This window comes from Pocillopora verrucosa, chromosome 2 (assembly GCF_036669915.1).
Source record: "Pocillopora verrucosa isolate sample1 chromosome 2, ASM3666991v2, whole genome shotgun sequence".
Taxonomy (NCBI): Eukaryota; Metazoa; Cnidaria; class Anthozoa; order Scleractinia; family Pocilloporidae; genus Pocillopora; species Pocillopora verrucosa.
The window spans coordinates 7,300,668-7,323,367 of NC_089313.1; the positions used below are offsets into that span (position 1 = coordinate 7,300,668).

The 22,700-nt window shown below is 39.0% G+C and overlaps 1 protein-coding gene and 1 pseudogene across 1 annotated transcript; both read left to right on the forward strand.

Moving 5' to 3' along the window:
• The first annotated feature begins 573 nt into the window (after positions 1 to 573).
• On the forward strand, positions 574 to 10,073 carry LOC131782695 (tetratricopeptide repeat protein 28-like; annotated as a pseudogene).
• Positions 10,074 to 13,356: 3,283 nt separating this feature from the next.
• Positions 13,357 to 14,250, forward strand: LOC136279208 (G-protein-signaling modulator 2-like). Its single transcript, XM_066162802.1, has 2 exons — positions 13,357 to 13,444; positions 13,691 to 14,250. The coding sequence occupies exons 1-2, from the start codon at positions 13,357 to 13,359 to the stop codon at positions 14,248 to 14,250; spliced, it is 648 nt and encodes a 215-aa protein (XP_066018899.1).
• The last annotated feature ends 8,450 nt before the right edge of the window (positions 14,251 to 22,700 follow it).

Genomic DNA, 22,700 nt, shown 5'->3' on the forward strand with positions numbered 1-22,700 from the left:
AACTGAAGCTTTCTTAAATTTACTGTTATTGCATGTATAGTTTTAGCGTACTTTTCCGTTGAACGGATGCTTCGTATCTCCACCGGTTAAGTGCTTTCTTCAAACCTTTATGGCTTCATACGGTATACTTCAACCTCATCAGCTAAGATTGTTAAGCATTGTATAATTTGGGAAACTGATAGAAGAGAGGTCAATATCTGACACCGCGTGCTCACGTAGAAAGATGTTATAATTCTTTGTAAGGAACGAAAGGAAATTGATCATTCAAAGGCAAAGTTAACATGCCGGCCATCACGCAAACTTTGGTGAATTAGATTTATATCAAACTGTCAGCTAAAGGTTTACTAACAAATGATTTCAGGTGTTTAAAATGAAAGAATCGTGAAGAATGGTTTTAACATCTAAAAAATGTACCCTCAGGATGTTATGAACGTTTGTGTTCTCATCTGAATAACAAAACAGTAACGGTAATTAAACGACTGTGAATATATGAAAGTCATGTATTTAAATCACGGTAATTGTTGTTCAACTGCGGATGTTTTGGAATGTAGGGAAAGTCCCGATTGTGTTTTATTGTTTTTGTCCTTTCACTTTCAAAAGCATCCACTACGAAGTCAACAACTTGGTGAGTACGAGTAGACATGTTAAATACAAGGGTACACAGCTTTCTATCGTCTACAAATGAATTAGTAATAGTCTACTGTTATTCTGAGTAACTTTGCATGGGTAACGTTTTAATGGCAAAGCCTAAAATGAATGCTGTTTTGTTAATATTTGTCCTGTGCCTATCAAGTCATGCAATGTAATGCAAAAATCGCAGCCAAAGTGAAATTTATTTATTTCAAAGCGACTTCGTTAAACCTTTATGGCTTCACATCTTACCAATCATCCTCATCAACTATGAAAAGGTTTGATTTTAGCGACACTGGCATGATAAGTAAGCTCATTTCTTGGTAATAAACTGCTAGAATAATCTTTTCAAATTTTCCATATTGCAGAATGTCAGGAAAGTTTCCAGAACGCTGTAGTACTGAGGTTTATTATCCAACTGCACAAAGTAGAGAACAAATAACGCGCGAATAGAGTAGAAATATCCTACGATATTATACGTGTATTTGGACCGTTAGTTATTTTGTACTGAAAAAAAAACCTGGCTAACCAGTCGGCTGCGCACAATACGCCTCTCTCTCCGCTTTGCTTTTCCCGCCTTATGAGGAATGAGCTGAAAGACTCAGCGGAAAAAAAAAGCAGTTGGATAATAAATAACTTATTGGAGGTTTTGGTGTGTAGTGTCGCTGAGTATTTTTACGAGTTGTGTCCGTATTTGACGAGCTCGTAAGGCGAGTCAAAATACAAACAACGATTTTGTATTATTCATGAACAAGAAATTAGGATGCTTGATCCTAAGGAGTCTCATTACATAAACGTTTTGGCGATCGAAATAAAAGAAAAAAAACGAAAAACTAAGAAAAGGGAAACTACATATTATATTGATAACATTCCTTGCTTGCTTCTTTGAATACTCGCGATGAAAAATCATTGATTTGCAAAGTTTGTGTTCTTACCTGAATCACAAAATAGTCGCGGTCAAGGTAAGTCAAGAGGCGGAGGTTTTGGAAAATAAGGAAAAGTCACAACTGTCTTTCATTTAAGCATTTTCTGTCGTTTCACTTTCAAAAGCATCAACCACGAAGTCGACAACTTGGTAAGAACAAGTAAAAAGATATCCAGCATTCTGTCATGTACCAAGTAAATAGCACTAGAATATTGTTATTTGGAGTAATTTTGCATGAGTAACGTTTTAATTAATGGCAAAGCCTGGAATGAATCAGTCCTGTTTTCCCGGTTAATATTTGTCCTGTCACTTTAAAGTACTGTAACGTTATGTAAAATTCGCCACCAAAGTTAAATGAATTTGTTATAAGGCGATCATATCAAACCTTTGTGGTCTCGCATCTTATTAATGATCTTCATCTGCTAAGAAAATATTCATTTTCAGGGACATTCATCTAATAAATGCGCTCGTTGCTTTTAAAATGAACAATCTTTGCGATTTTTAAATATTGTGGAATGTCAGGAAAGTTCCAAGTAAACTGTATTTAGAGGTTTATCTGTCTTATTTCAGGCTAAAAATTTAAACGCTTAAAAGTCGGGGAATGCTAACTCGGAATCAGTACTCAAAGTAAAATTATCACTAACTTACATCTGTGACTATCTCTTTTGCACTTTAACAAAACGGTAATGAACCAAAAGAACGATGTTTCAATAAAATCGAGCGAGAGAATTTCCAGTACAAACACTTTGGACGGTACATTATTTAAACTGTCGAATAGTTCTCAAAAGAGCAATTTTCTCATTAATCATTCTTGTATTATTCATGAATAAGAAATAAAATTCAGTGATTCCAAGGCTCTGTATTGCAAATACCTTTTGACAGCCGGTATAACAAAATCAATAAACTAAGAATGGGGAAACTAGAACTTATATTTTATTTTTAGTTCGATCACAAATCCTGTTACAAATTCTTAGTAACAATGAAACTTTTTTAAACGACCTCTAAGCTTGATATCAAATGATTTTCAAATATGAATGTAGTTTAAGTCAGGCACAACTGTCTATCACTTAAGTAAAATGTGAACAAAGATAGAAAAAACTGAATATTACGACAAAAACTCTTAGAAATTTATTTTTTTGAAAGGTGACCAACCGACTTCTTCACTTTTTTTTTGTTTTTAAGTGGATATTGGGAATTCTAACACTTTCAGCTTGTTACAAATACTTTCCGGGTGTAATCGACCCAGCCCGTTTTTGTAACTTAACATGTGTGTTCCTGTTTGCAATGACTCGTTATTAATCCAGATTATCGACCATTTAGTATTGTGTTACTAAAAATAATGTTTCCCTGATAACAGGAGAGGATTGCAATGGAAACCTAACAGCAGAGGCCATGACACCTTTCATGAGCATCGCCTTATTTGTTGCCCTGTTCTTGCTCAACTCAGATCGCATTCAGAAAGCCATTGAGATATGCAGCGAATGTTTGATTTTTCTAAATGGCACCGATCAAAACAGCAAAGACCAATTTGATTCAGCACTGCTACAATTTTACAGCGACATCTATACCGTTCTTTTCAGCGCTTATCGTCATATCTCTGACTACCTAAGTGCGGAAAGATACGGAAGGAAACTGTTTGACTTATACAGAGAGTATGAAATTATGCTTTATAAACTTGGCGAAAGCCTAAAAGCAAAGGAATATCTTGAGAGAGCCCTTGCCATAACAATCAAAATTGGCGACAGAAGCGGAGAAGCATCATGTTATGGAAACTTAGGTACTGTGTTTGAGTCGCTTGGCCAATACGACCAGGCTGAAGAATATCTCCAGAAAGCGCTTGTCATCACAACTGAAATTGGCCACAGAGAAGAGGAAGCATCATGTTATGGAAACCTAGGTACTGTGTTTAAGTCGCTTGGCCAATACGACAAGGCTAAAGAATATCACCAAAAAGCGCTTGTCATCAGAACCGAAATTGGCGACAGAGGTGGGGAAGCATCCTCTTATGGAAACCTAGGTGCTGTGTTTAAGTCGCTTGGCCAACACGACAAGGCTGAAGAGTATCTCCAAAAAGCGCTTGTCATCAGAACTGAAATTGGCGACAGAGGAGGGGAGGCATCATGTTATGGAAACCTAGGTACTGTGTTTACGTCGCTTGGCCAATACGACAAGGCTAAAGAGTATCTCCAAAAAGCGCTTGTCATAAAGACTGAGACTGGGGACAGAGGAGGGAAGCATCATGTTATGGAAACCTAGGTACCGTGTTTAAGTCGCTTGGCCAATACGACGAGGCTGAAGAATATCTCCAAAAAGCGCTTGTCATCACAACTGAAATTGGCGACAGAGGAGGGGAGGCATCATCTTATGGAAACCTAGGTACTGTGTTTAAGTCGCTTGGCCAATACGACAAGGCTAAAGAATATCACCAAAAAGCGCTTGTCATCAGAACCGAAATTGGCGACAGAGGAGGGGAAGCATCATCTTATGGAAACATAGGTACTGTGTTTAACTCGCTTGGCCAATACGACAAGGCTGAAGAGTATCTCCAAAAAGCGCTTGTCATCAGAACTGAAATTGGCGACAGAGGAGGGGAGGCATCATGTTATGGAAACCTAGGTAGTGTTTACGTCGCTTGGCCAATACGACAAGGCTAAAGAGTATCTCCAAAAAGCGCTTGTCATCAAGACTGAGACTGGGGACAGAGGAGGGGAAGCATCATGTTATGGAAACCTAGGTACTGTGTTTACGTCGCTTGGCCAATACGACAAGGCTGAAGAGTATCTCCAGAAAGCGCTTGTCATCACAACTGAAATTGGCCACAGAGAAGAGGAAGCATCATGTTATGGGAACCTAGGTGCTGTGTTTGAGTCGCTTGGCCAATACGACAAGGCTAAAGAATATCACCAAAAAGCGCTCGTCATCCAAACCGAAATTGGCGACAGAGGAGGGGAAGCATCATGTTATGGAAACCTAGGTACTGTGTTTAAGTCGCTTGGCCAATACGACAAGGCTAAAGAATATCACCAAAAAGCGCTTGTCATCCAAACCGAAATTGGCGACAGAGGAGGGGAAGCATCATCTTATGGAAACCTAGGTACTGTGTTTAAGTCGCTTGGCCAATACGACAAGGCTGAAGAGTATCTCCAAAAAGCGCTTGTCATCACAACTGAAATTGGCCACAGAGGAGGGGAAGCATCTTGTTATGGAAACCTAGGTACTGTGTTTGGGTCGCTTGGCCAATACGACAAGGCTAAAGAATATCACCAAAAAGCGCTTGTCATCACAACTGAAATAGGCGACAGAGAAGGGGAGGCAACTGACTACGCAAACCTAGGTACTGTGTTTAATTCGCTTGGCCAATACGACAAGGCTGAAGAATATCTCCAAAAAGCGCTTGTCATCAAGACTGAGATTGGCGACAGAGGAGGGGAAGCATCATGTTATGGAAACCAAGGTACTGTGTTTTGGTCGCTTGGCCAATACGACAAGGCTGAAGAATATCACCAAAAAGCGCTTGCCATCAGAACTGAAATTGGCGACAGAGGAGGGGAGGCAACTGACTACGGAAACCTAGGTACTGTGTTTTATCCGCTAGGCCAATACGACAAGGCTGAAGAATATCTCCAAAAAGCGCTTGTCATCAAGACTGAGATTGGTGACAGAGGAGGGGAAGCATCATGTTATGGAAACCTAGGTATTGTGTTTGAGTCGCTTGGCCTATACGACAAGGCTAAAGAATATCACCAAAAAGCGCTTGTCATCAGAACCGAAAGTGGCGACAGAGGAGGGGAAGCATCATCTTATGGAAACCTAGGTACTGTGTTTAAGTCACTTGGCCAATACGACAAGGCTGAAGAATATCACCAAAAAGCGCTTGCCATCAGAACTGAAATTGGCAACAGAGAAGGGGAGGCAACTGACTACGGAAACCTAGGTACTGTGTTTTATTCGCTACGCCAATACGACAAGGCTGAAGAATATCTCCAAAAAGCGCTTGTCATCAAGACTGAGATTGGTGACAGAGGAGGGGAGGCATCATGTTATGGAAACCTAGGTACTGTGTTTGAGTCGCTTGGCCTATACGACAAGGCTAAAGAATATCACCAAAAAGCGCTTGTCATCAGAACCGAAAGTGGCGACAGAGGAGGGGAAGCATCATCTTATGGAAACCTAGGTACTGTGTTTAAGTCACTTGGCCAATACGACAAGGCTGAAGAATATCACCAAAAAGCGCTTGCCATCAGAACTGAAATTGGCAACAGAGAAGGGGAGGCAACTGACTACGGAAACCTAGGTACTGTGTTTTATTCGCTACGCCAATACGACAAGGCTGAAGAATATCTCAAAAAAGCGCTTGTTATCAGAACTGAAATTGGCGACAGAGGAGGGGAGGCATCATGTTATGGAAACCTAGGTACTGTGTTTAAGTCGCTTGGCCAATACGACAAGGCTGAAGAGTATCTCCAAAGAGCGCTTGTCATCAGAACTGAAATTGGCGACAGAGGAGGGGAAGCATCATGTTATGGAAACTTAGGTACTGTGTTTGGGTCGCTTGGCCAATACGACAAGGCTGAAGAATATCACCAAAAAGCGCTTGTCATCACAACTGAAATTGGCGACAGAGAAGGGGAGGCAACTGATTACGCAAACCTAGGTACTGTGTTTAATTCGCTTGGCCAATACGACAAGGCTGAAGAATATCTCCAAAAAGCGCTTGTCATCAAGACTGAGATTGGCGACAGAGGAGGGGAAGCATCATGTTATGGAAACCTAGGTACTGTGTTTGAGTCGCTTGGCCTATACGACAAGGCTGAAGAGTATCTCCAAAAAGCGCTTGCCATCAGAACTGAAATTGGCGACAGAGGAGGGGAGGCATCATGTTATGGAAACCTAGGTACTGTGTTTAAGTCGCTTGGCCAATACGACAAGGCTAAAGAGTATCTCCAAAAAGCGCTTGTCATCAGAACCCAAATTGGCGACAGAGGAGGGGAAGCATCATGTTATGGAAACCTAGGTACTGTGTTTAAGTCGCTTGGCCAATACGACAAGGCTGAAGAATATCACCAAAAAGCGCTTGTCATCAGAACTGAAATTGGCGACAGAGAAGGGGAGGCAACTAACTACGGAAACCTAGGTACTGTGTTTAAGTCGCTTGGCCAATACGACAAGGCTGAAGAGTATCTCCAAAAAGCGCTTGTCATCACAACTGAAATTGGTGACAGACCAAAGGAAGCATCATCTTATGGAAACCTAGGTACTGTGTTTTGGTTGCTTGGCCAATACGAGAAGGCTGAAGAATATCACCAAAAAGCGCTTGTCATCAGAACTGAAATTGGCGACAGAGGAGGGGAAGCATCATGTTATGGAAACCTAGGTACTGTGTTTAAGTCGCTTGGCCAATACGGCAAGGCTGAAGAGTATCTCCAAAAAGCGCTTGTCATCACAGCTGAAATTGGCGACAGAGAAGGGGAGGCAACTGACTACGCAAACCTAGGTACTGTATTTAAGTCGCTTGGCCAATACGACAAGGCTGAAGAATATCTCCAAAAAGCGCTTGTCATCAGAACTGAAATTGGCCACAGAGGAGGGGAAGCATCATGTTATGGAAACCTAGGTACTGTGTTTGAGTCGCTTGGCCAATACGACAAGGCTGAAGAGTATCTTCAAAAAGCGCTTGTCATCAGAACTGAAATTGGCCACAGAGGAGGGGAAGCATCATGTTATGGAAACCTAGGTACTGTGTTTGGGTCGCTTGGCCAATACGACAAGGCTGAAGAGTATCTCCAAAAAGCGCTTGTCATCAGAACTGAAATTGGCGACAGAGAAGGGGAGGCAACTGACTACGGAAACCTTGGAATTGTGTTTAGAACTGTTGGTGATTTTGAAGCTTTGGAAGTATGCTTGGAGAAAGCTTTATTGATATTTAGAGATATTGGAGATGGAAGAAAAGAGTTTGATATCCTTCTAGGTTACGCCGTTTTGTATTTATATCAATATAAAATTAAAGACTCCTTGTTGTGTCTCCATCTGTGCATTGAAAAGTATGAGGAGCTGAGATATTTCTTGGGCGCCAATGATCAGTTCAAAACATCATTTTTGGAGCACACAGGAATGTTTCCCTACAAGCTGCTTTGTACTTTGCTTTGTGACACCGGAAATGCTCGGGATGCTCTTTATGTTGAGGAGTTGGGTCGAGCTAGAGGCCTATCAGACTTAATGGCAGAGAAGTACTCGGTTGAAACGCACATCTCTGCTAATCCACAATCTTGGGTTGGCATTGAAAACATTTTAAGAAAGAAAAATAACTGTACTTGTCTGTACATTTCTTATTTTCAGAATCGTCTGCATTTGTGGATCTTGAAAACAAGTGGAGTCCTTCACTATAGAAGAGTATCACCCGAAGAGAATCTAGTTCAGGCCGGGTTACCTAAAGATTTGTCTTTGAGTCAATTTTTGGATGATAATTTCCGGAGTCTCGGTATTTTGCCTACTAAAGATTGTGAAGATCGGTCTTTAAATACGATTAAACTGCAACCTCTCTCCCCCGCACAAAAGAGCTCAGCAAGATTGCGACTCGTGGAGGAGGACGAGGACGAGGACGAGGATGAGAAAGTGATTTCAAGTCTATCTTTGTGTTACAAAATGTTTATTGCTCCCGTTAATGATTTTCTTGAGGAGCCTGAAGTCATTATTGTTCCTGACCGCAGGTTGTACAAAGTTCCTTTTGCTGCCCTGAGTGAAAAGGAGGGAGCCGAATACCTATCGGAGACTCATAGGATCCGTGTCATTCCTTCTTTGACAACGCTAAAGATCATTCAAGATAGTCCAGAAGACTATCACAGCAACACTGGTGCCTTGATTATAGGCAATCCCAAGGTTGATGGGCTGTAACCATTGCCAGGTGCAAGAAAAGAAGCGGAGATGGTCGGACGACTGGTGGGTGTTCCACCTCTAGTTGAAGAGAAAGCAACGAAGCAGGCGGTACTTGGGCGGATAAGTTCAGTGAGCTTGATACACTTTGCTGCCCATGGTAACGCGGAAAGAGGAGAAATTGCACTCTCCCCCATTCCTACTCCCAACAGTGGAAACGCTATCCCACCGCAGGAAGCTTACATGTTGACGATGGCCGATGTCTCACGAGTGAAAGTCAGAGCTAAACTGGTGGTACTTAGCTGCTGTCACAGTGGAAGTGGAGAGATAAGAGCCGAAGGAGTTATAGGAATTGCCCGTGCGTTCTTAGGATCTGGTGCTCGCTCTGTATTGGTAGCACTGTGGGCCATTCCAGACTCAGCTACAGAGAAGCTGATGGGTCGGTTCTACGAACACCTCATTGAAGGAGAAAGTGCCAGTGAATCCCTTCATCAGGCCATGAAGTGGATGAGAAAAAACGGTTTGAACAAAATGTCTGAGTGGGCGTCGTTTACGCTGATTGGAGATGATGTGAGACTCGAGTTTGACAAGCAGCGGCAAGACTCAGTGAGAACAGGTATTTCATAAATTAAAGTTAAATTAGATGTGAAGATCGCTATGACCTATTGGTCGTTGACTGGATGGGGATCCTTGGTTACCTTGAGCATCAGGCTAGTTTAATGTATATCTTTATCTTTATCTATCTATCTATCTATATATAGATAAAGATATATATATGTATATCTACACACACTTTTTTTTCCTTTTTGGTGAGTTACTATCGTCGCTCTCTAGTGTAAAATATAGAATCTCACAGGTGCCTCTCTACCAATGAGATACAAGTAATAGCCACTTATTTTTACATATTATTCTTGGTATAATGGTATTTGCTTTATATCCACAATATTAATTGAGGTAATAATAAATTGGGTTATTTAAAATTTTTTCTTACAGGAAGAAAGACCCGACAGAGTAAATAATGACAAGTACTCGAAGGGAACAGAGCAAAAAGACTTTTAGATGGATAAATTAAATAGAAACAAGAAGAGAAAATACTCTATCCAGTATTTCATTGACATTAAAAAAAAAGCTATCCCAGGTTAGGGAAGATTTATTTCAATTTTTTGTGCTCTCTTTTCCAATATTCTCAGGAGGAGGTACTGGTTATGTACTCAATGATTTTTTGTTTTTCACGCAAAAATTATATTCTGATATAAACAATCCGTAAACACTTTTTACGTGGCGTTAAGATAGGATTCGCAAAAGGAGAAGCGTTGCGCACCCTAAAAATAAATCCGAAGCACTTCACATTTAAAAAAATCGTACAGAGCTTAAAAATACGACTAAAAGAGGGGAAAGAGGATACCACCCTGCGCGAAACTTGTCGACGCTTAAATGCAGAAAAATCTCTGCCAATTGGCTATGAGTTAGATCTCTGAAATATGGAAGTAATCCTGTCTTGGAACAAAGAGTTCATCTGTTGTAGAATAAGTTGATTCGTAACTCCCTGTATGTAAGGAATAACAGCAAAACCAGTCGCTGGTTCCCTTTCATCAAGAACGTTACTATTTGTAACTGGTTTTTGGCAGTTACTTCCTTAACGTTCTAGTAGAAATACATAATAGTATACGTTCCAGTGCGTACTAAACTATGTTTTTAATTCAAAACATGCGTATCGCCAATGCATACGAACTGAAGTCTGAAAAGGTTTTGATCTTGTATTTTATTTATTTATTTCTTGTATTTTGTATCAATGTATTTAAGCAGCAATTTTCGTTTCATTTACCCCTTATTTAGAGAAAACATTGAAACTAAATTTGCTTGTGTAAATGCGTGACTTTTAAATTTGCGTGACATTTGTGTTACAGTTGGCCTTTGTGCCATTTGATTCCTTCAGATAGTCTTTCTCTCCCGCTTTCATTAATCGCCTGTTCATGTTCGGTGTTCATCCAAAGTTAATTTATAAAGTTTGATTTCAAGCCACCGGCGTATAGGGACTGATATGTAAGTTGTTTTCGCTTGTTTTGTTGTTTATCTCGTTTCGAGCAAGCTCTTTCGTCTTTATTTGTATATATATCTTGTGTTTGCCGTAGCTCTTGGTTCATTTATTAGTTCCTTTATTATGTTAGATTAATTTACGCTGTTAAGTCGCCACGTGTTTAATTGAATACAATCTATTATATAAGTCCCCTTTTTAAATTCGCTTACAGTTTACGAGATTGATTAAAGTTATGTCTCTGTAACATATCCCCTAGTTTGGTTGGCATTTTCTCCGGTCGCGATTTTCTTGGCACTTCATCGAGCCTTGATGTTCGTTTGCCGCAACAGCTGGGAAAAAAAGAAACTTTTAAAACGTTTCTTTTATATTTCATAAGCTTTTCAGTGATATATAGTTTTCCAAGTGTTTCTTTGAAAGTAGGGCGCATAGAACGATTTTTCCAAATGTTTTTCCAAAATTTTTCCTTGTTTCCTTACATTTCGATGTTTATTGCGCAATTTGTTGCATATTTGTCGTCTGTACTTGAACTCTCTCGACGAGGCCGTACAGCTCATGATCATCAAGGTAGGCAAAGCGCTAATTCCTCTTTTTCCTCCTTCTTGTTCCTCACTGGGGAAGGGGGACGGTAGCCAAACCCCAGATCAAAACTCGGCAAATTTTTCTCCAATTCCGATATTTATCACTTACACTTGGAATTACTTTGCGCGTATTGGGAAAACTCAGAGTTTGAAATGTTTTGTGCCGGCAAACATTAAAAGTGTGAAGTCCAAACAAGCTGTGTTTACATACTCTCATCTAAACTAACTAGTTGACCTATGAGAGCGTGTGAACCATCTCAATTATCCCGTAACCATCATGAGTTATAAAAGTGTGACGTGCCAAACCGAAAAACAGTCACTTGGTTTTTTTAGTAGTTTTGTCTTCGATCATTCAAATCACACCCACTGGAAAATGAAAAGTTCACGAAGACAAGGAGTCGATTATTACGCAAAGATTGCTCACCTTAAAAAAAGAAACGTAGGTTGTACAGTGATCGATCTTGTGATGAAAATCAAAACCTTTCAAAGGGGTAAACCTGAAATTTCCTGTTGAAAAGAGAATAACACTTTTCATTTCTTATGTTCAATTACATCATGAGTGATAAAAAGTGTGACGTATAAAACTGAGATACTGTTACTTTATTATTGATTGAGTGGTAAGGCCGGACGGAAAAATAATTGGCTCGGGGTCATGGCCTTCATGGTGTGGACTGTCTCACGCTGATATCATAAGAAATCCGTAGTGCTCCATGACGTGGTTTTCCAGTAGCTATGATCTGCACTAGCTAATAACTTGACTTTGTTTTAGGAGGGTTAAACGATCGATTCGGAGATCGCGGTAGATTCGAATTGAATTTCCAATTTCTACTTGTACACAAGCGTTTCATGGTCAAGATACCATTCACTTAAATTTTTAGATACTAGCGGCGGGTTCAACGGTACACATTTTTCTAAACGCCGTAATCCGTTCTTTTGTCTGTTTGAGCGCCAGAGTCTCCCTTAAGAAGATAAGTTATGACGCTGCGCGCTCACGGAGAGATGTTTTAATTTTCTTAAATTTTTTTACTTCTGGAATGAGAGCGTTTGAGTGCACCACTCACCTTTTATCACGATAAGAGATAGCGGGAAAATAGATACTGCCCAGTATTTCCTTTATTCGGCGCGAAAATCTTAGCTGGCAATTGTTAGAGAGCAACATCCCCCGTTTCAGTTTCGCAGTCCCATTTTGCCCCTTTATCTCTGTTTTCACAAGAAGTGTCTCGTTTAATCCAATTGCTTAGTAAGTTTCTGAGCCTATTGGGGACCCTCCTTTATGGGTAATAGCAGTGTTTTGAGAAGTAGGGATCTGCTGTTTCACATACTTTGAAAATATCGTAATATCGTAAGTGACCGGACGTGCCCAATGTTAAAAGTGTTCTTCCATTTTCTGGTTGCATATTGTTGGGAAGACTTTTTAACTGTTTGCACAATTTTCGTTCCTGTTTTTGAAAAATTTCAACTTCTCGCTGCAAGCTATTTTATGGAGACCCCTAAAAACTGCGTATCGACTTAAAAATGCAACCCTATGGCGTTTACAATCAGTTCTCTACACGGAGACAGAGAAGTTGCGGATTAAAATGTATTAAAATGCGCTCTTTTTCCATAATAGGGGCTTAATTTTACTGACGAGAAGTGAGGGGAAAAAAAACTGCGAGCTCCGCTCTTAGGCTTGGCTCAAGCTATACGTTATACCTCAAAGTAAGTTGACTTATTTGCAAGAATTCAAGAGTTGATGTTATGGTTTTCCTCAGGATGGACGTGGAAGGAAGGTCGACTTAAACGAAGCTTAAGCTAAAAAATAAAATTGGATTAAACGCTGGTGATAATAGACGTAATTTGTCAATCAACAATATTTGAGTATACTAATACTCAAATGGTCTAGGCTGTTTTATATAAACAATAAACATGCCATATTTCTCTAAATTAATAGACTTGCGTCCACATCTTCATACAGGAGTCAGGTACATTCTTTATTTTAATTTTAAATATTTTCGCGATCAGAATGTAGCGTCTTAACTTCAAAGGGAAAATGAAAGAAATCAGACAAAAAACGTAACATGCGTGACGTGGAATGTAAAATAGGATCTCGCCTTTTAACTTCTTTTTTTTAGATAGCTGAACTGAATTTGTTATTCAGACCTACCTGCAGATAGCTTGTTCCGTTATCTGTTACTTCTCCTACTGCCACATCATAGTAACTCATATTATTTGATGCTACTTTAGCAACACCGAAACCAACTCAACGTGTGGTTCTTACTTGCACCATAAACTCCAGTGTGTCCACGGACTCATTGTAGTTGCTCGGGCAATACGATATGGCTATGGAGTATCTCCAAAAAGCGCTTGCCATCGAAACGGCGATTGGCGACAGAAAAGGAGATGGAACATGTTATGGAAACCTAGGTAGTGTGTTCCAGTCACTCGGGCAATACGACAAGGCTAAAGAGTATTACCAAAAAGCGCTTGTTATCTCAACTGAAATTAGCGACAAATGAGGAGAAGGATCATGTTATGAAAATCTAGGTGCTGTGTTCAAGTCGCTCGGGCAATACGACATGGTTATAGAGTATCTCCAAAAAGCGCTTGCCATCATAATTGAAATTGGCGACAGAAAAGAAGAAGGATCGTGTTATGGAAACCTATAGCTAGGTACTGTGTTCCGGTTGCTTGGGCAATACGACAAGGCTAAAGAGTATCTCCAAAAAGCGCTTGTCATCGCAACTGAAATTGGCGACAGAAATGGAGAAGGATCATGTCATGACAACCTAGGTACTGTGTTCCATTCACTCGGGCAATACGATGAGGCTAAAGAGTATTTTCAAGAAGCATTTCTCATTACAACAGAAATTGACAACAGAGAAGGAGAAGGATCATGTTATGCAAACCTAGGTAGTGTGTTCGAGTCACTTGGGCAGTACGACAAAGCTAAAGAGTATCTCAAAAAAGCGCTTGTCATCGCAACTGAAATTGACCACAGAAAAGGAGACGCAGGTGACTACGGAAACCTAGGAATTATTTGTAGAATTTTTGGAGATTATAAAGCTTTGGAAGTATACTTGGAGAAAGCTTTATCCATATCCAGAGATATTGGAGATAGAAGACTTGAGTTCGAAGTCCTTCGAGAGTACGCCATTTTGTATTTATTTCAGAATAAAATCAAGGACTCCCTTGCGTGTCTTCATCTGTGCATTGAAAGTATGAGGAGCTGAGATATTTCTTAGGCGCCAATGATCAGTTCAAAACATCATTTCTGGAAAACTCAGGAATATTTCCCTACAAGCTGCTTTGCACTCTGCTTTGTAAAACCGGAAATACTCGTGATGCTCTTTATGTTGAGGAGTTGAGTCGAGCTAGAGGCCTATCGGACTTAATGGCAGAGAAGTACTTGGTTGAAACGCACATCTCTGCTAATCCACAATCTTGGTTTTCCATTGAAAACATTTTTAGAAAGAAAAATAACTGTTCTTGTCTGTACATTTCTTTTTTTGAAAATGAGCTGCATTTTTGGATTTTGAAAACAACTGGAGTCCTTTATTATAAAAGAATATCACTAGAAGAGAATCTAGTTCAGGCTGGGTTGCCCAAAGATTTGCCTTTGAGTCAATTTTTGGTTGATAATTTCCGGAGCCTTGGTATTTTACCCAACTCCTTCTAAAAGTCGTTCGTAAAGCCTATGGTAAGTAAAAATGTTTCTATTCTGAGCAATTGGAACTCTCAGCTTATTTTCAAAGGCAAATCAACATTAATGTCTACGTCCTAACAAAAGTGGTGACTATTACATCGAACTCAATCTTCTTTTCTAATTTCAACGAATATTAACCGTTGAGAAATAACACCTTAACAATTACGAAGACGTTTAGAGTCTAGCGGTTTGCAGACAATGCAGAGCCACTTGCCCTCCAGGGCAGTATTATATCCCTCGCAGCTCATGTGCAACCATTCCTCGCACAACTCGCACTGTACCATGTCGTCCAAACACTCGGGCATTGAACAATAACAAAATAAATTAAAGTCAAAAGTTTGTCTATTATTGAATCTAACGGTGTTCGGCTTTCGCGGAAAGGGTCATTTCCAGCTGCCAATTGCATGTTTTGAATCAAAAACATACTTTAATATGCACTGTAACGTCAAGTATTTCTACTAGAACGTCAAGGATGATGTTTCACTCAGTTTTGCTGGGGGTCCAAATTCCTTTTGCGAATCCTTTCTTTACCCCAGGTAAAAAGTGTTTACGGCTGGTATCACAGCGGATTTGGACCCCTGGTCCAAATCCGCTAGCAGATTTGGACCGGGGGGGTCCATATCCGCTAGCGGATTTGGACCAGGGGTCCAAATCCGCGGGGGGTCCAAATCCGCTGTGACACCGGCCGTAAACACTTTTTACCTGGGGTAAAGAAAGGATTCGCAAAAGGAAAAGTGTTAAAATGAATGCTGTTTTATTAATATCGTCCTGTGCCTATCAAGTCAAGTAATGTTATGCAAAAATCGCAACCGAAGAGATATGAATTTATTACAAAGCGGCTTCGTTAAACCTTTGTGGTTTCACATCTCACCAATCATCCTCATCAGCTATGAAACATTGGCATGCTATGCATGCAAGAGTTATTTTTTGGGGGGTGGGTGGATTACTTGAAACATTGTCAGTGATGTCTACATTCTTCTTTGATTAAAAACAAACAAAAAAGACAAGAAAAAATACAAATTTAGCTAATGAAAAATCCATGGAAATCAAAAGAAATCAGAAAGAAATAGTCTACAATATAAGTTCTAGTTTCCCCATTCTTAGTTTATTGATTTTGTTATACCGGCTGCCAAAACGTATTTGCAATGCAGACTCTTAGGATCACTGTATTTTATTTCTTATTCATGAATAATACAAGAATGATTAATGAGAAAATTGCTCTAGTTTTCTTGAGAACTATTCGACAGTTTAAATAATGTACCGTCCAAAATGTTTGTATTGGAAATTCCCTCGCTCGATTTTATTGAAACACCGTTCTTTTGGTTCATTACCGAGATGATCACAGTTGTAAGTTATTGACATTCGGCAATATAGCAACATTTGCAAAGATTGTTCATTTTAAAGCAGTGAGCGCATTTATCAGACGAATGTCCCTGAAAACGAATATTTTCTTATTAGATGAGGATCATTAATAAGATGCAAGACCTCAAAGGTTTGATATGATCGCCTTATAACAAATTCATTTAACTTCGGTGGCGAATTTTACACATCGTTACAGTACTTTAAAGTGACAGGACAAATATTAACCGGGAAAACAGGACTTTTTTATTTCAGGCTTTGCCATTAATTAAAACGTTACTCATGCAAAATTACTCTAAATAACAATATTCTAGTGCTATTTACTTGGTACATGACAGAATTCTGGATATCTTTTTACTTGCACTTACCAAGTTGTCGACTTCGTGGTTGATGCTTTTTAAAAGTGAAACGATAGAAAATACTTTAATGAAAGACAGCTATGACTTTTCCTTGTATTCCAAATTCTCCGCCTCTTTACTTACCCTAACTATTTTGTGATTCAGGTGAGAACACAAACTTTCATAACATCCTGAGGACCTATTTGGTTAGATTTTAAAACCATTCTTTAACCGGATTCTGTTTTCTTTTTTTTTTTTTTTGACATGTCAAAACATTTGTAAACCTTTAGCTGAAATTCTAATAATAATCTATTTCACAAAAGTTTCCCTGATGGCCGGCATTAAACTATGATTTGATATCATGTTGTTAACTTGTGGCTACGCGATACGGAGAAATGGGTTTACTGTGGAAAGTCTGATATGCCAATATTCACTCGCTCACTGATTCACTCTGGTGTGAGACTGTTGGGAATAAGTAACTTTGATCTTTTTTTTCTTGAAAAGAAACAGAACTTACGGTTTTACTAATCACATGAGGAAACTCGAAAACTTTTTGTTCTGGCCGTCGAAACGTATATGTAATGAAACTCCTCAGGATTAGGCATCCTTATTTCTTGTTCATGAATAATACAAGACATTTTTTAATGTCTTGCTTAAAAGCTTGAATTATTTTCTCTATTTTTTGCTTAAAAGCTTGAATTATTTTCTCTACAAAACTGTCGAAGGGGAAGAGACCGCGACGCAAAACATGAAAGAGTAAACAAAGACAAAGGTTCAACGTGAATAACCTAACATTTCATTTTGGGAACTTTGAGGATCGATTATTCCTTTTCAAATCACGGGCGAAAAGCTTGTATTAATAATAATAAAGCTTGTATTAATAATTTTCAAGTGAGAACCTAAGATAAATATTTAGGTATTGTAGCTTCTCGCAAGTTTGACGTCGGAATCCGATATAGATATTATTTTTTCCAACGCGTAGATTCCTTTTGAAATTCATGGCAAGGGGAGATATTTCGCCTCGTGAAATTGACTTTTATTAACACGCACGTTGTTTGTGAAGTCTTAGATGCTGCGTCGTAAATATAATTGTCCACATGATGCCCTAACGTCGATTGCATTTACCTTTCCAAGGCGATGTCACTAAACTTCTGGATAAAAAGAAAAGCCCGCAAGATTTGGCCGAATTACCCTTAATCTACCCCCTTACAGTTATGTTGGTGTTAATGTCTATTTAGTCACCGGAAATTCATTGTAAAGGACAATAAAATTTCGATTAGTTCAGCCAATCCCTTGAGCATGCATATCGTCAAGTGATGTTCATTATGTTATTTCATAATTTTTCTTCCTTTGTCAACTCGTTCTCCATAATATTCACTAGAGTAGTTTGATGGTTACTGGTATGTCGTCAATATGAGCGTTCACTTATCTCACGGACGGGTGGAGATTGTATGCTTGGCTTGTGAGGGTCATAACTTTTTAGTGACTGGCCAAGGGGGGAACTGGTAAGTCTACTGTAGTAAGGGAAGTCATCAACAATTTTCGAGCGGCTGGAAAAAGGTTTCTGTGGTATGTTCCAGTGGTATAGCATGCACGATCCTGCTGCCGCTTCTATCGTGCATTCCTATTATGGATCAGGAATTGCAGACCTATCACGGGGAGAGCTGTCTGCTTGGTTGATTGGGACGATAGATTAATGCGAGGTGTCACTGTGGAGATGGGAATAACAGTGATGGCAAAGTAAGCTTAAAACAGCAGAAATCGTCAGAAACTAATATGGACACACAAGATGTGTGTACTTTTATTGATTTTACGTGTTAAATGTTGATTTCTCGAAATATTTCTCGTGATAAATCGACCATATTTCGCTCCCCATTCTATTCTTAATAACGTGTTCAACGCTCGTAACTTAACACCAAGTCACACAACCCGTGACGCTTTCACGAATTAATCGGTTGCTTTTTCTCGAGACGTGAACTCGGACCACCTCTGCTGACACTGATCAGTAAAGTTCATTCTGCATTATGAATATGTCTTAATATGGGATTGATGTTAGTTTTTGATCACGTGATTGCTGAAACCATAAGTTTCTCAAATTAAACAATGCCTAACAATATCTTAACTACTGAGGTTGAAATATATTGTATAAAACCTTAACGGTTTGAAGAAAGAAATTCAGCGGTAAGGTACGCTTATACTATGATTGCAATAACAGTGAATTTAAGAAAGTTTCGCTCCTCTGAGAAAATTAAACCATCTCTCTCCGTGAGCGCGCAGCTTCACAACTTATCTTCCTGTGCGAGACTCTGGCGCTTAAACGGAAAAAAAACAGATTACGGCTTTAGAAAAAATATGTACCGTAGAAACCGCCGTTAGTATCCAAAAGTTTAAGAGAAGGGTATCTCGACAATGAAACGCTTGTGTACAAGTAGAAATATGACATTTCGAATCTAGCGCGATCTCTGAATCGTTCGTTCAACCCTCCTAAACAGATTCAAGTTGATAGCTGATGTAGAGTCATAGCCACTGGAAAACCACGTGATCAAGCACCACGGATTTCCTTCAGCGAGGGACAGTCCACATAAATAGAGGTCTGATTTTAGTTTTATGATCATCAATTTCTCAAATTGAACGATACTCCATAACATTAGTTAATGAGGATAAATTATACTGTATAAAGCTACAGAGATTTGAGAAAACCGCTTAATAACGAATTTATTTCATTGTGGTGGCGATTCAATCGCGCCTTCAACCGCTTTAATGAAGGGCTAACGCTCGAAACAAGACTTTAGTGTTTACCCCTTTGAAAGGTTTGATTTTCATCACAAGATAGATCACAGCACAACCTAAGTTTCTTTTTTTTTTAACGCTAAGCTATCTTTGCGTGATAATGGACTCATTGCCTTCGTGAACTTTTTATTTTCTAGCGGGTGTGATTTGCATGATCGAAGCCAAAAATACCAACAAAACTTAGTGAATTTATTTTGGTTTGGCACGTCACACTATTCTAACTAATGATGGATTTGAGCATCCAAAAATGACACATCTTACTTTGTTTATCCGAAAACGTCAGGCTTCAGTGTTCATCCCTTTTTAGTACGTTAGGATTTGCATCACGAGATCGATAAGATTGAGCGACAACTAAAGCTTCTGTCTTTAAACAGTAAGCTATCTGTGCGTGAAAACTGACCCACTGTACACATGAACTTTTCATTTTCTTGCGGGTGTGATTTGCATGATCGAAGACAAAAATAGTAACTGATATAATAGATAAAAAAAAAAAGAAAACGGATGGAATGGATCGGTAATTTGCTCGAACATAACCACATCACTGGTCTTACCTTTGAAGGCGTTAATCCAATGACTGAAATATGGCAACAAGTAAATGAGGAGGTAGCTTGACTTTCAGTAATAATTAATAGTTATACTTAATAGTTATATTTTTTTTTGAGGAGGGGAGAGAGGTGGGGGAAATGGACTTCACTACAGTTACGTTGTAAGATCCGCACATCCGGAAGGGACTTTCCTGAAAACTCCCAACGGCAATTCGTGCTGTTCAACCTTTTTGTTTCCTCTTTACCTCAGACAAGCGCAAGAAACTTGCAACTAGAGGGCACTAACACCCAGCGATCATTTGAATGATAAAAATGATATATGGCTTAGGTTCTTCCTTGTCTTTGAAAAATAACAAACAATTGCAAGCTTGACAAGCTTGCTTCCCACTTAATTTAGTATTTATGTCAACATTACCTGATTTCTCCAAATTCGGGGAAATTTCGTTTTCCAAGGCTACAAGGTCAAAGCCAAACAAGTCATATTTGAGAATTATGGGCGCACTGTAGTAGAGGGAGGGTCTCAATGGGGTGATGTATTATTAGTAACGGTTAACATCATTCCATGAGTTGTTACCAGAAATCTTTAACAACCCAATTCATAATTTGTTACCAGAAATTTTTTTTCAGGTTTAATTTTTTTTACGAATAAAGGTTAAAATTTGACGATTTGTACGCTTAACGGTTAGATTTTTTTGTGGCCGTTTCATGGTTATCGGTTAACCCCATTGAGACCCTCTTGAAGTATATGACGTCTTAGATCAGTGGTAAGTAACTGACAATAAAAAGGTTCCTACCGTAATTTTTTGCTATCGTATGCAGCTGACACTATAGATATTTCACAAGTTATTTTCTATTTATTAGAATCTGAGGCGTTGGGAACATTTTCAAATGGGAGGAGTGGGGGGTTTTTGGTTGTGTCAAATTTGAATTTAAGGGCATACCGGTCAGAATGTTTTACTATCGTGAATTGTGGGATAGGGGGCAAAATCTCCCGATGAACCCCTTGCATGCCCCCTCTAAGTATCGAGAAAAGAGTGTTGGTATGGCTTTTACGGCTAACGGTTAATATCTTTCCATTGTTGCCACTAGAAATGTTTTTTACCGTTAACTCTTTTACGAGCTAAGGTTAAAATTTGTCAAGTTTTAAGCTTAACGGCTCACAAAAATCTTATTAAGACCCTCTATCAAACACTGTTGCAGCCAATTTGTGATTAGGAAAAATGAAACCGTGATCATTGAAAAGTATTTAACAAAGTCACTGAGAATAGCAACTGATCAATTATCAAATACGATCAAGTAAAGGATCAAAATGGTATTTTTTTTCCCTAAAGCGATTAACTATGTACGAGACGTGAACTAATGATTCTCATTTCACAAAATGTTAATACCAATAAGAAATATATCTCCAATCTTGCAGAAGATCATGTAGTGAGAGTAAATAACAATAACATATTTCATTCCTTTTTAACAGGAAACGTCAAGCTTCTGTGTCCATCCGTTTCGAGAATTATAATTTCATTACAAGATCCCTACCAGTAAAACTAAAGCTTCTTTCTTTAAACGGTAAGCTATCTGTGCGCGATAATCAACTTTTCATGAACTGATTTGGAAAACCGATCAGCAGTTTACTCCGCAGTGAATCTAATTCGATTTTGCACGTCACACTTTTATAGCTTCGAATCGACCATATGTGGTTCACCACACCACACCTTTTAACGTGTACAACTCTCGCAACTTAACACCGAGTCATACAACGCGTGACGCTTTCATGAACTAATCGTTTGCCTAATCTCGAGATGTGAGCTTGGGCCGCCTCTGCTGACATCAGTAAAGGACATTCTGCATGATAAATATGTCTTAATATAGAATTGATTTTAGTTTTTGACGCGTGATTGTGAAAACCATCAGTTTCTCATATTAAACAATGCTGAACAATCTAAGTTAATGAGGTTGAAATATATTGTATGAAACCATAAAGGTTTGAAGAAAGCCATATGACGGTGGAGATATGAAGCATCCGATCAACAGAAAAGTACAATTATACTATGTATGCAATAACATTGAATTTAAGAGAGTTTTAGTTCCTCTGAGAAAACTAAAACATCTCTCTTCGTGGGCGCGCAGCGTCATGAATCTTCTTATGTGATACTCTGGCGCTTAAACAGACAAAAAAAAGATTTGTGCTTGTATGCCCGTCTATCGCGTCCTACTTGGGTCGAAATTTTTAAGAGTTAGTGTTCATATGATAAAGTGCTTATTGACTGAGTTTGGTTGGGTCGGATGGGAAAATATTTGGCACTCTTTTATCACTCATGATGTAATTGAACATGAAAAATGAAAAGTGTTATTCTATTTTTAATGGAGAACGTCAAGCTTATAAGTGTTGACTCTTTGAAAAGTTTGATTTACATAGCAAGATTGATCACAGTAAAACCTTGCTTTCTTTCTTTAAACGGTAACTTATCTTTGCGTGACAATCGACTCATTGTCGTCGTGAACAATTCATTTTCTAGCGGGTGTGATTTGTATTGACTGTATTTCGATTTAGCACGTCACTCTTTTCTGACTAGTGATGGATTTTAGCGTCCAAAAATGATACATCTTACTCTGTTTAACCGGAAGTCAGGCTTCAGTGTTCCTCCATTTTGGAAAGATTGGATTTCCTTGACGAGATCGATGAGATCGAGAGTACAACTAAAGGTAGATAGCTTACTGTCTTTAAACAGTAAGCTATCTGTGTGTGAAAATTGACTCATTGTACTCGTGAACTTTTCATTTTCTTGCGGGTGCGATTCATGAATTAATCGTTTCTTTTTCTTGAGATATGAGCTTGGGCCACCTCTGTTGACATCAGTAAAGGACATTCTGCATTATGAATATGTCTTAACATAGGATTGATTTTAGTTTTTGAGCACATGATTGTGGACACCATTAGTTTCTCAAAT

Coding starts and splice junctions, on each gene's coding strand:
- LOC136279208 (XM_066162802.1), top strand. CDS start 13,357: ATGGCTATGGAGTATCTCCAAAAAGCGCTTGCCATCGAAACGGCGATT. Junction 13,445..13,690: donor AACATGTTATGGAAACCTAG/GTAGTGTGTTCC, acceptor ACCTATAGCTAG/GTACTGTGTTCCGGTTGCTT.